The following is a 13,740-nucleotide window of genomic DNA, read 5'->3' as shown; positions in this document are numbered from 1 at the left end:
GGTGTGAATTTCACTGATTCAATTTTGTTGGAATCACTGGCTCTTGACTAATAGGCTAAAAGTAGCCTGGTTCAGGGGACGCAGGTGGGCCCCTCAAATTCTATGCCACGGTGACCGCCTTCAAAACAACAAATACACACCTAGATGCGGAGACAAGTCACAGCTCCCTCACTTTGTCACTTTTTCGCGTCCACCAGTATGCAGAGCTGCTTGCATTCCTTCATACATTTGTGGACTTGTGGTCAAATCTTTGGGATCCCAGCAGACTCTACCTGCTGATCTCCAGGGCTCCACTCCGTTAGGAAGTTCTCACTTTCTATTATACCTGTCAGTGACAACAGCTGGTTACACTATGGTTAGGATTAGGGTTGGGGGAGGAGTTTTCTGACACAAGTCGAGTAGACCAGTTGACAGAAACCTGCAATCCAATTGGCTGTCCAGCAGAGCTGCTGAATTGCGGAGTCTCGGAGGGGTGCAGCTGGACCCCTCTCTAGGATCCTGTCTCCAGCACATGGAGGTCTCCTGATTCAAGTCCCCCTAACTACCTTTGATTAACATGACCTAAAATTAAGACTTTGCGGTAATCTGGATGAGAATGAGTAACTCTCTTTAACCTTGTCAGATGGCACGCTGAACATTGGGGCTTCAGTACTTTGCAATTCTAAAAGTCAATCCTGTACGTATTTTTCCTTATAGATTTATACTATTAAAAATAGCGGTGCTATCCGTCTCGTACAACATGCAGACGTATCGCACTAATAACAACGAGTGTTATTACATGTTAAATATTAGAGTTAAATAACGTGTATATTTCACATGTAAAAAGACGGTGCGATACAGACGCGTGGATGTGTGAAATGTGCGTTATGAATGAGATGCACTTTTCTGAAACGGAATGTTATGTCATACGACGTGTTAAATATTTAAATACACATTAACATGAATATATAAATTCTTTATTGTGACTGTCAAAACGACTGAAGAAGGGTTAAAAAGTAACAAATAACTGTAAAGGTAATACGTCATGTTGCACTTAGTCCAGTCCTTTGAAACGAAACTAAACGGCTGTTCTCTTGAAACGAAACCGATCAGGCGCCTGACTTCAGGCGGACGAGGCGCTGATTGGTCGCTTGTGTGTTCGTGGCTGTTAGCTAAGAAAAGCCTCCCGAGGAGTTTTAGTTGTCACAAATCAAGGGATCTGCACGGTCCGACTGAATGACGGAGGTAAGGCCGAATGTGTGTTTTTTATTCTTATATATAAAAATCTTGCTAACGTATACATGTTGTACATATGAGCTTTCGAGTCAGCTGGCTTTGTGATCTTTTTCTTTTTATAAATTATATATATATATATATATATATATATATATATATATATATATATATATATATATAGATATAGATAGATAGATAGATAGAGAGAGAGAGAGAGAGAATGAGAGCATTTTAGCGCTACTCTATGAATTAAAATGTCTCCAGGTAGGTTGTTTAATAATATATACTTTCTTCTGTTTATCAAGTAATGTCGCGGTACATGCGGGCGAAGGGACTAAATTGGCTTACAGTCGATTTTTAAAAATCTTATCCACACTGCGAAAATATCAATTGTATTTGTAATCAGTAATAGAGACGAGGAGTTTAGCGGAGTTTGTTTAAAAAATGAACACCTTCAGACTCATTTACGTACAGTATAACGTACTGTGAGTGTCCAATCAGTCATTCTATTTTGAAACTCTGTTTAAAAACGAAAGTGCAGTATAAAACATCGAGAACCGTAAGGAACCCGAGAGATGACGTGCAGTAAGTACCATTAGTGTTTTTTTAACGTTTTCTCAAGATATCCGAATGATTTTCACGAGGAAGCGCAATATCATTAGTGTTTATTTTCCCCGTGATAATGGAATAAAAGCGAAACTTAAGCCTTTGCTCCTGGCGAGCAGCTAACACATAGATAAAAGCAATGGTATCGACTGATGCAAACTCGTTTGAAATGCGAATACAAATATAAACCGATTTGCATCGTGCTGTTCCGTTAGCGGTGTAATTATATTGAGTGTTGCTGGATTTCAGTGCCAAGATCCGATTTGATTATTTTGGGCAAACCCACTCTCCCGTTGTGAGGTTATCATAGCTGTCCATGTGACAAACAGTGCCCTCTCGCGGTCTCCTATATGCAGAGTGCCCTTTCTGGTCCAAAGATGAGTGTAGTTTATACTTAGGATCTTTAGTTGATCTGCAATACTTACAGCATTCAATAAGCTAAACGTTGCGCTCTTTGCTTTGGTAAAATAGTTAAATTCCTCGATATCCCCGTCATTCCGTTATTGCGAGAAAACGATAAAAAAAATAATAAATAAATAATGCTTATGGTCCCGGGAAGTCGGAGCCAATCCTACTTGCTCGCAAGTTTGGTTGGCACAAATAAGGACATATTATTAAGTTTTGTGAAAAAAAAAGTGGTTTGATGAAATGTTTATATTGGCAAGCCTCGGAAAACTCCACCAGTCCGTCTGTGACTTTTATTCCGCCGCGCGTTAGTTATACAGTGTTTTAGTTTTGGCCCTTTAATGTTTATTACTTTTATTTTAAGAAAGTAACAGTGGGCAATCAAGCAGATAAAAATGAATGTAATGAATTATTTTAAAAATCTAGAAACAATACCAGAAATTTTGGGGGGTAGCTGGGGGGATTTGGGGAGAAAAAAGAAAGGCTAACAGAACAAGAATTGAAGTCGCGCAAGATGACGCCGCCGGTTTAGCTGCGCATGCTCTGTGCCAGACGCTGTGTCGCCCGCAGGTGACGCACACGGACGTTGTCATTTCTCTTTTCAGTGTTCGTGTGTACTTGAGCAACCCTGCTGGAATTTACCAGACCCAGAAAAGAAGTTCAGAAACCCTGAGGCTGCCTTTGCACTTTAGTAAACTCTCCTGAATCACATCTGTGCTTTAAAATAACAGCTGGTCTGACACTCTTAAAAAATCAAATCGCCAGAGTGGTGCTTCTGATTTCTGGTTCACAAAAGACCCATCCGCATGAAGCCTCCAGAAAGATCAGGCTTAACAGGCTTCATACAGTAAATGATGGTAACAGATTTCTGAAACACCAATGGCTCCCGATTTTAAAAGGACTTTTCCTGCATTCGTCCAACAACACAGCAGAAGCTCAGGTTTTCTTAATCTGTTGTTGTCTTGTAGCCCACCACCCATTAAAGGGGTCCGTTTTTTTTAAATATATAGTCAGTCAGTCATTCTCGAACCCGCTATAGCCTAACATAGGGTCACGGGGTCTGCTGGAGCCAATCCCAGCCAGCACAGGGCGCAAGGCAGGAACAAATCCTGGGCAGGGCGCCAGCCCACCACAGGCCTTTTTTAAATATATATTAGAAAGGTTTTTTTTTTTTCCAGTCACCCAAAAAACAGCTTTAGTTACAAAGAACGAAATAGTTTTTGTCAAGCACAGGTTCTTGGAGGAACCACACAACCTGGTAAAGAACCCTAAAATGCCATGAAAAAAATAGCATTTTTAAGAAGTGGACTACACGTCTCAGGTCCACCTTGTGTGGAGTTTGCATGTTCTCCCCGTGTCTACGTGGGTTTCTTCCCAAAGTCCAAAGACAGGCAGGTTCGGTGGATTGGTGATACTAAATTGTCCTCTGTGTGTGTGTGTCTGTCTTGTGATGGACTGGCATCCTGTCCAGAGTTTGTTCCTTCCTTGTTCCCTGCTAGTGTAATCGGTCTCCACCACACATACCGTAGTGTTGAATCCTGGCCTTTGGATTCGGCTTCTGTGTTGTGCAACGTGCCGTACAAACCGCCACAAAAGAATAATGCAAAACACCCTTTAGTTCTTGATGTTTTCTCTTTTTTATTAATAGTCTGAAATATTAAAACAGAGAACATAAAAAGTGACTACTCAAGCTCTGTGATTCCTCCTCCTCTCACAGTAACACAACGAATACTGGGATCAATCTAAATTGCAATGACATACATAACCATGCATAGCTCAATATGCAAATAAAAAATAACATACCTGAAATATTCAAACAGAGAACATAAAATGTGACAATTCAAGTTCTGTGATTCCTCCTGTTAACAAAAGAAAAGCACGCGGAAAGGCTGTTGAACGCTCACATTAACACATAACTAAAATGAATAGAAAAGCATTCAAAACAACAACTGTATACAACAAAATATACAATTATATTACATATATATATACATATACATATGTACATACATATATACATATATATACACAATATATATTACATATTATATTATATTTTACAATTACTGTCACATGCAAAAAAAATTAACTCAAGCAATTTAAAATAATTTAATTAATTTTACCATACAGAGAATAACAGCGTGCTTACTGGGAGAAGCTCACGCTGATGACGCAACATAACATAACATAACAAACAGAGTAGGGAACTAGAAGAGGACCACAACAGGAAAACATACAACACAATGAATGTTATCAGGATCTGGTGAAGCTCCAAACAACTAAACGTTTTATTTTATACACCCGTTACACTAGCTGGGATAGGCTCCGCCCATGACCCCACCTGAGACCCCGATGACTGACTATCTAACTTCTATTTGGCGGCAGGAGACTCCGCATTCATTTCATTATTTGCAGGGCTCAAAATCCAAGGCACTATCCTTAAAATTCACTGTAGCCCCAAGACGTGAGCCAGGTCTGGATTTACGTGGGTTAGAAAATGACCTGACATGTTCCACAATTCTATAAAAGACTTCCCAGAGTGCTTAGTGGCAGAAGAGGACTGCACTGGTGTGCATCTTGAAGTGGGGAAGAACAAAATACTGATGAAGGTAAATCCACTTCAAAACATCAAGGAAATGTTTTTAGAACAATGGCTTCAGCTTTTGTGCCGTCATGAAGCAAATGACAGGTTGGGGGCTGAAGACAACCCGTTTGGGGTCACTGCCTGCTTTGCTCTACATGCTGCATGGGTTAGGCTCACAACCCTCCATTGGATTAATCAGAATTGGAAAATGGACGGATGGAGAAGGAAGAAAATATGAAGAAGTAAGAAAAGTTGGTAAAAAGGACAGAAACAAAAGTAGAAATGGTGAACAGAGTGGGGGGCCTAAAGTGGGTGCTTAGTACTATAATTTGGCAGCACATTCAGGCCCGGCCAGTACTTGGTTGGGAGACCAATCAATAAAAGCTTGGGTTGCTGCTGGAAGAGGTGTTGGTGAGGCCAGCAGGAGGCGCTTACCTTGCGGTCTGAGTTGGGACCCCAATGCCCCAGTGCAGTGATGGGGACAATGTACTGTAAAAATGGTGACAACCTTCAGATGAGATGTAAAACTGAGGTCCTGACTCTCTGTGGTCATAAAAGATCCCTTTGTGAAGAGCAGGGTGTATTCTGTTGTGTAGGCTACATTGCCCGCCATGGCCCCCTAATCATCCCCTGTCTCTGACTGGCTGTCTGTCTCACCACTTCACCACCTAACAGCTAATTTGTGGTGAGTGCACTGGTGCAAAAATGGCTGTCGTTGCATCGTATACCTTAGCGGAGGTTGAAGTGGCTCCCCATTCACTTTGAGAAAATGTAAAGAATATTATTAATAGTAATCATTTTATTGCCTCATCTCCCTGTGGCGTCCAAAGTCCAAATTCACGTTGGTAGGTATGCCTGGTGATTTTAAGTTGTGTGAATGAGGTGTCTTAGTGTGTGAGTCTGCTCTTGGATCGTCTCGTATTCTTTTCTTCCAGGGAGTCACTACATTGTCCTCACTGTTGCAGGGATAATTCTGCTTACTTGTAATGGAGAAATTCATTTCAGAAATTGAAGCGTTAGATGATCAGCCAACTCTTTAAAAAGAAAAACAAAATCCTAATCCAGTTATTGTTTTCTCTGCTCTTCAATTGTTACACTTCAATTCCTTGTTGACTGATCTGTCGCTGTCATAGACATGTAATGTATTGCTCAAATCAATTAAATAAATATGTCATTAGTGGCAAAAAATAACTAATAAATCATTTCTTCTTTAGGATTCCAAGAATCTTGGGTGGCCTTGAAGTGTTAAATGATGACAGCCAGAGGAGACGAGTGCTTGGAGCGTCCGACCTTCGGCCAGTTTTTCCAGCTGGGCATGTTGTACGACTGTTGCTCGGAAACGACAAACTCTGGTGGGTGACCTGCTGGGATATGGAGTTTGAGGAAGATTTAGAGTTTAGATTTAGAAAGAACTTTATTTGACCAAAGGGGGAAATTTGGCTTTTTTTTAGAAGTTCTTTAAATAAATAATAGATAGATAAATAAACATAAATACACACACAGACACACACGCAATAGTCTGAACTCACACCAGAATGATTAAAAAGGAAGAAAATTAAAAAGGATGAAAAACTCCTGACTTGGCAGAACTTTATGTACGCGTATTGCTGTTGGCATGAAGGAGCCCCCGTTGTGTTTCTTAACACACTTCTGCTGAATGATTCGTTGGCTGAAAGTCCTCAGTGTTGGTGTGTCACAGAGAGAGGATGTGCGGCGTTGTTCTTAATGGCACTCAATTTTGTCTTCATCCTCTCCTCCAGTACGACCTCCTGGGGGTCCAGAATGTGTCCCATAACTGAGCCTGCTTGTTTACTCTTGAAGTCCATCAATTAGTAGACTTTGTGGAAGGTTTAGGTCAGTCGTTCCCAGCGTTTTCTATGCTCCACACCCCTAGAAAATGTGTGATTTCTGTTTGTACCCCCTTTCTTCTTCTTTCAGCTGCTCCTGTTAGGGGTTGCCACAGCGGATCATCTTCTTCCATATCTCTCTGTCCTCTGTATCATGTCCTGTCACACCCATCACCTGCATGTCCTCTCCCACCACATCCATAAACCTCCTCTTAGGCCTTCCTCTTCTCCTCTTCCCTGGCAGCTCTATCCTTAGAACCCTTCTCTCATTATACTCAGCATCTCTCCTCTGCACATGTCCAAACCAACGCAGTCTTGTCTCTCTGACTTTGTCTCCAAACCGTCCAACTTGAACTGACCCTCTAATGTCCTAATTTCTAATCCTGTCCATCCTCGTCACACCCAATGCAAATCTTAGCATCTTTAACTCTGCCACCTCCAGCTCTGTCTCCTGCTTTCTGGTCAGTGCCACTGTCTCCAACCCATATAATATAGCTGATCTCACTACCATCCTGTAGACCTTCCCTTTCACTCTTGCTGATATCCGTCTGTCACAAATCACTCCTGACACTCTTCTCCACCCTGCCTGCACTCTCTTCTTCACTTCTCTTCCACAATCCCCATTACTCTGTACTGTTGATCCCAAGTATTTAAACTCATCCACCTTCACCAACTTTACTCCCTCATCCTCACCATTCCACTGACCTCCCTCTCATTCACACACATGTATTCTGTCTTGGTGGTCCTACTGACCTTCATTCCTCTCCTCTCATATCTCCACCTCTCCAGGGTCTCCTCAACCTGCTCCCTACTCTCGCTACAGACCACAATGTCATCAGCAGACATCACAGTCCACGGGGACTCCTGTCTAATCTCATCTGTCAACCTTTCCATCACCATTGCAAATAAGACAGGGCTCAGAGCCAACCCCTGCCACAGGGGATCCACAAACCAGTGTTTCTTCGTGCCAGTCCCAAGCCCGGATAAATGAGGAGGGTTACGTCAGAAAGGGCATCCGGTGTAAAATTTTGTCAAATCAATATGCGGACAACAAAACAAATTGTACCCCCTACAGAAGTAAAATCACATTTGAAGATAAAGAAGTCAAATTTTTAAACCATACATTGAACCACATATAGTGCAGTGGGTGAACAAACTGAACTCAGAAAATATAAGCTTTTAACTCTGTGCATAAAATTTAAATATAAATTGAGCAATTTACCTTTATGAATATCAAATAACCTTGAAAATGTGTCTCCATGAAGCTTAGACACTCGATTGACGATCAGGGGGTTTGGGTATCCCATGAAACATTAAATTCAGTGAGGAAATGACACACAATCAACAATCGTGGGGTTTAGGGGATTGAAGACCCCCATAGAGCAACTGGTGCCCGCACACCACTAAGTCATAAAACACAGTCGACGACCTTTATCCCCCAATAACACCGGCACTGCAGTTAAAAACCAAATGTGCCGCACAGTTAAAATTGTTGCGCTGCTGCCAGGACCGACCAGCAGGAGAAATGGGCTGAGTGTAATCAGCTGGTGTTACATCCAATTCAGTCCCCCCCTTGTTTCCTCCGGCAAGAAATGTCAATCAGACCTTGAAATCAGTGATGTTTCACAATCAGAAATTAATACTAGATGTTGTCCTTCTGTACGGATTATTGCAAGGTCCAAATTCTATTCACCTTTACAAATGCACTGCCCACAGCGTGGGACCTGCGAGGATGAGTATTTCTCACTCACAGGTGACAATTGTGTACACAATACTTGATTCTTTTCATATCACAGTACAAGAACACTAACCAATAAATGACTCACAAATGACGGCACACCACAAGACACCGATTGTACCACAATAAAGTTGGTCGACGCACCTCACTCAATTTTGGTGAATTGTGACGCAGCCTTTGTCTTTGTCGCACCCCCCCTGAAATACCATCTTGCTCAGGTTCAGGTTCAGATATAAAGATGTACCTTAATTGAATTTCTTAGCATGTATCACTGATATTGGGGAATTAGTATTATTGTTGGTATCTTAGCTCTAAATCATGAGCACCCTCCTGTGGTCTCTCCACACCCAGACTTATTGCCAAGGAGTTCAAGATCTCAGGTTTCATGACAAAACAAACAATGAGGGCTCAACACATTCAAAAAAATCCAAAAGCACAAAACAACACACAAACCAAAACAAAAGCCCAACTGGGCCATGGGACCATGCTAGCACAGGCCTTCATCATGTTTACCAGTGAATTGCTCACTTGCCTGCCCCTCCAGTACCATCTAAGCACTCTCACTTTTCTGTTCCCCTCTAAAGTCCAATTTGCAAATCTTTTTTTTGGAATAATGAATTGAAAATAAATAAAACCCCTTTGTATTTTTCAGGAATCACACTGTGGGACTCTGAGACTCTCAACAGCCACACTAAAACTGAGGCTCGACCAAACACGACATTCCAGCTGATCTCATCTGGTTCATTCAAAGCCAAAGCTAAGGGCCTCGCTATTGGTCCTCCTCTCAGGGCAAGTCTTTCAAGTGGACTGATTTCATTAAAGGACTCATTTGCATATTTGAATATTAATGAGCAATCCTCACACAAAGTATGCGTTGGCCTGCTGGTTCAGATATCATCCAAGTACAAGGAATTGAGGATGACAGAGCTGAAGGAGCTGAATACCGCCCACCCAAATGTCATCGACCAAGCGAAGGTAACACATGTTGTCTCCGCGATGCTGTACGGTGTGCAAATTTTTGTGACGTTTGAGATTTCTACCCTATCATCTGATGAGAAAGATGATCTTCGGGGCAAACTGGAGCTGCTGATCAAAAGTAAACTTGTTCAGAAGGGAGGCCATGATGTGCATCTCTCTGATGAAGAATCAACAGTCGCTAACAGACTCCAATGCATTTTCTTTTCTGATTTTCATTCTTCCAATGATCTCGTGAATTTTGAAGAGGCCTGTGATATTATTTCTACCCTACCAGATTTGCTTGGAGAAAACGGGGAGAACGCTGTGCCAATGAAAGTGTGGCTCCAGCCTGTAAGTTACGTGGACTCCAAGGCTTCCCCGATTGTTCATGAGGTGCCAGTGAGTCTAGTTGAATCTTTACAGGCTACCCTGGACCACCTCGACAACTTCACCACTTGGTGTTCAGCAGCCCTGGAAGATGAGGCTACATTGACATTCCCAGCATTTAAAAAGAGGTTCCAAAAACTCCAAAGTCTCTGTATGGAGTACAAGTCATCTTTCCAGACTCGTTTGTCGAAAATGATTCCCTCAGTCCGTAGAGGTGAAAAGTCAGAAAATGCGATTGTGGAAATTCTGAAAGAACACGATCAGTCCCCATTTGGTTCTGTTTCTTTAAAGGCATGTCTGGATGACAAAGAGAAGGAGATGGCAATCATACGTTCTTATTTGAAGATGCTAGCTGGTTTCAAGGTGGTGTCTTCAGGCTCTCAGTTTGACTCGGAAATCTTAGACCCAGAAGCCGAACATGTGGTCTGTTTTATGGTTACATCTTTGAAAGAGAAAGAACCTTACCTGTTGGATATGTCCAGCTATCTCGATTCCCTCAGCAATGGAACTCCAGCAAGCCAAGAATTAATTGGCTATGATTATGAAAAGCGAGCTGGTGAACGTTGGTTCAAAATGCCTTCCGTGTCCAAAAAGATGCGAAGCATGGCCAGATATTTTGTGGAATTTGCAAAGACTAATGCAGCCGCAGGGCAGGTGAAATTCATTGTGGCTTCCTGTGAAGATGTCGACCATGCTGGTGCCTCCATTTACTGTTACGACGACGGCAGTTTGGAGAACACAGACTTTGAACTCCCATCAAAACCTGATCCTCCTCAAATTGTGCAGACAAATCAAGATCAGGTGACAGTAAAGTTAAACCTGCCGAGTCAAGGGGCGACACACGTCGATAAACTTAGGCTTGAGTACAAGGAGGACAAAGAGTCTGACTGGTCCATGAAGGTTGTTTCATCTGGAGAAGAATCATTTTGTGTAAAAGACTTAATTCCCAACACTAAATATCAGTTCAGATATGCAGCGATGTGTAAAGTGGGTGTTAGTAGTGTGAGCAACATAACTGAAGCTACAACGATGGCCTCAACAAGTGACTCCAGAAACACATCAGAGACGGAGCAGCCTACTGAAAATGTAATTCCACAGAAGGAGAGTTCTACACCAACAGGGCCTTGTCCAGATAGTAAAAGAGATGAACATCAAAGTGGTGTCCCCAAGGCTCAGGACCAACATGTAGACATGAGTGGAAAGCCAAAACCAAACAGCTATGACAACACAACACCAGCACAGCCACAATCGAGAAACAGGCAAAGAAACCAAGAAGGGAAACAACGAAGACGACTAGCGTTGCATGTCCGTGATAAAATGAGCCGGAAGAATAAATCCAGTGCCCAAAAAGGATTAAAGATGTCATTGCATAATCTAAAACTAAGTGAAGAAAATCTTAATCAAGATGGAAATTGCAGAAGGGTAAGATTTGGATATGCAAGCAATAAAGGCAACAGGACCATCATGATGATCGGTGCAACAGGAGCAGGTAAGACAACACTCATCAACGGTATGATCAACTACATCCTTGGCGTGGAATGGACCGATAACTTCAGATTTGTCCTAATTGATGAGCAAACACAGAAGTCTCAAGCGGAAAGCCAGACTTCAGCCGTCACAGCTTATGAAATCAATCATATGGAGGGGTTCAAGGTCCCATATTCTCTCACCATTGTGGACACGCCAGGGTTTGGGGACACAAGAGGAATCAAACACGATCAAAGGATCACCGGACTGATCCGTGACTTTTTTTCTCAACCCGGAGGCATTGACCATATTGACGCCATATGCTTTGTAACACAAGCTTCGCTTGCCCGCCTGACTCACACACAGCGTTATGTTTTTGATTCAATCCTGTCGATTTTTGGTAAGGATATTGCAGACAACATCGTGATGTTGGTCACATTTGCTGACGGACAGAGCCCCCCTGTTTTAGAAGCAATTAAGGCATCTCAGATTCCTTGTTCTGTGAATGGAAATGGCGAGCCCACGTACTTCAAATTTAATAACTCTGCCCTCTTTGTGGACAAGTCAAGTCCCAAAGGGGCAAATAAAAACGAGTTTGAAAGTGATGATTTTGACCACATGTTCTGGAAGATGGGCTCATATAGTTTAAAAAAATTTTTTATGTCGCTCACTAGCTTCAGCCCTAAAAGTTTGGTTTTAACCCAAGAGGTTCTCAAAGAACGTCAGGAGCTTGAGGTCGCCATCGAAGGCTTGCAGCCCCAAATTAATGCAGGCCTGACAAAGCTCGATGAAATTAAGAAGATCAAATACGCCCTCGAGCAGCACAAAGCAGAAATGGAAGCAAATAAAGACTTTGAGTATGAAATTGATGTCACAAATCCAGTGCAAGTAGAAAATACAAGCAGCCGGTACTTGACCAACTGTCAAAACTGTCACTTCACATGTCATGATAGCTGTATATATGCAGATGACAAAGACAAAGACAAGTGTTGTGCTATGGATAAAAAAGGTTACTGTAAAGTATGTCCTGGAAACTGTGTCTGGAATGTTCACTTCAACCAGAAGTACAAATGGACGTATGTGACAACAAAGAAAAAGAGAACTTACAATGAGCTTAAACAGCGCTTTGAAGAGGCTCATGGTGAAGTGATGACAACCAAAAACATTTTTGAACAGCTAGAAATTGAATTTTCGGTTGTGCAGGAAATAGTCTTTGAGCTAATCCAGAAATCTCATCATTGTCTCGAGAAACTGAAGGTGATAGCACTGAGGCCAAATCCACTCTCTGCTCCGGACTACATTGACCTGATGATCGAGTCGGAGAAACGCGAATGCAAACCAGGGTTTCAAGATCGGATTCAGTCCTTGATGGAGGTGCGTCAGAAAGCGGAGATTGTATCAAAGATGTCCTCAGGGGACCTTCTGCCAGAGGAGTGGACACAATATGGCAGCAGAAAAGTGAAAGGAAGGGGTATGTTTGGGACTGTCAAAGACTGGCTGTGCAGTGCTTTTAAAGGTAGACAGCCTCCGTCACTTCCCAAACCGATGGAGATCTCATTCCCCAGCACTCAGTTTGGCCCCCAACATGGACAGGCAGGATATATTTATTTTGGGACTAACAACACAACTGACAGTATGGACAGGGGAAGGGGAGGGTGGAGGGACTGGGGTAGAGGTAGGGGCAGAGGCAGAGGTTGGGGTGATGGCAGAGGTAAAGGTGAAGGAGACTGGAGGAGTGGCGGTGTATATTGGGGTCAAAGTGGGTCTGGGAACAGAGGTAGAAATGACGGAGATTGGAGAGGCAGAGGATATAATAGAGGTAGGGGTAGAGGCAACAGACGTGGAAACTGGCAGAGCAATTCCTTTAATGACTAAGCGATCAGAGGAGTTCAAGGTACTTTAAAAGAAAATGCTGCCGCCATCAACATCTCCATTTAGACTTCAACAGAACATCACAGCTGGCTAGAAGGTTGAGAAAGTGTGGTTGTAACTGCAGTAGGTCCATTAGGAGACATGAAACAATACGGTTATCCTTCGATGTTGTGAGTCAGCCTGATATGAAATCTTCATAACAATAATGTATTTCGTGTTTGGTATTACTTCTTAGGCATTTGTAAATTTAACCTTTGCAAAATTAATTGATCAGTATGCAAATATGCAAATTTTTACGAGATCACCACAGTTCCTCAGATATTTACATGGTGTGAGCCCTGCAAGACTCAATCTGGATTGGAATCAGTATTGGGAATGAATCCTATGTTATATAGCGCCTTTGCACATTGAACACTTTTCCCAAGGTGTTGTAATGCATTGTGGATTGCACAGAATGATATACATACAACCTGCAACTTGGCTTTTTAGAATTGTATTTTATATACGGTACCTTTCCATCCTGAACACCAACCGAAAGTGACCTAGAGATCCCTGATGATCATTTCCGTATTTTGTTTTATGATGTGACCTCTGACCTTTGAACTGCCTTTCCCGAGGTTTCTTCCATTTTTTCCCTACAAGGTTTTTTTTGGGAATTTTTT

The 13,740-nt window shown here is 42.3% G+C and overlaps 1 protein-coding gene across 1 annotated transcript; it reads left to right on the top strand.

The window, feature by feature from the left end:
- Positions 1-1,159: 1,159 nt before the first annotated feature.
- LOC114644638 (uncharacterized) lies at positions 1,160-13,709 on the top strand. Its single transcript, XM_028792683.2, has 3 exons — positions 1,160-1,224; positions 6,025-6,162; positions 9,048-13,709. Exons 2-3 carry the CDS (start codon positions 6,060-6,062, stop codon positions 13,079-13,081), a joined length of 4,137 nt encoding a protein of 1,378 aa, XP_028648516.2. The 5' UTR covers positions 1,160-1,224; positions 6,025-6,059; the 3' UTR covers positions 13,082-13,709.
- The last annotated feature ends 31 nt before the right edge of the window (positions 13,710-13,740 follow it).

Source organism: Erpetoichthys calabaricus, chromosome 17 (assembly GCF_900747795.2).
Source record: "Erpetoichthys calabaricus chromosome 17, fErpCal1.3, whole genome shotgun sequence".
Classification (NCBI taxonomy): Eukaryota; Metazoa; Chordata; class Cladistia; order Polypteriformes; family Polypteridae; genus Erpetoichthys; species Erpetoichthys calabaricus.
This window is presented reverse-complemented; position numbering and strand designations above follow the sequence as displayed.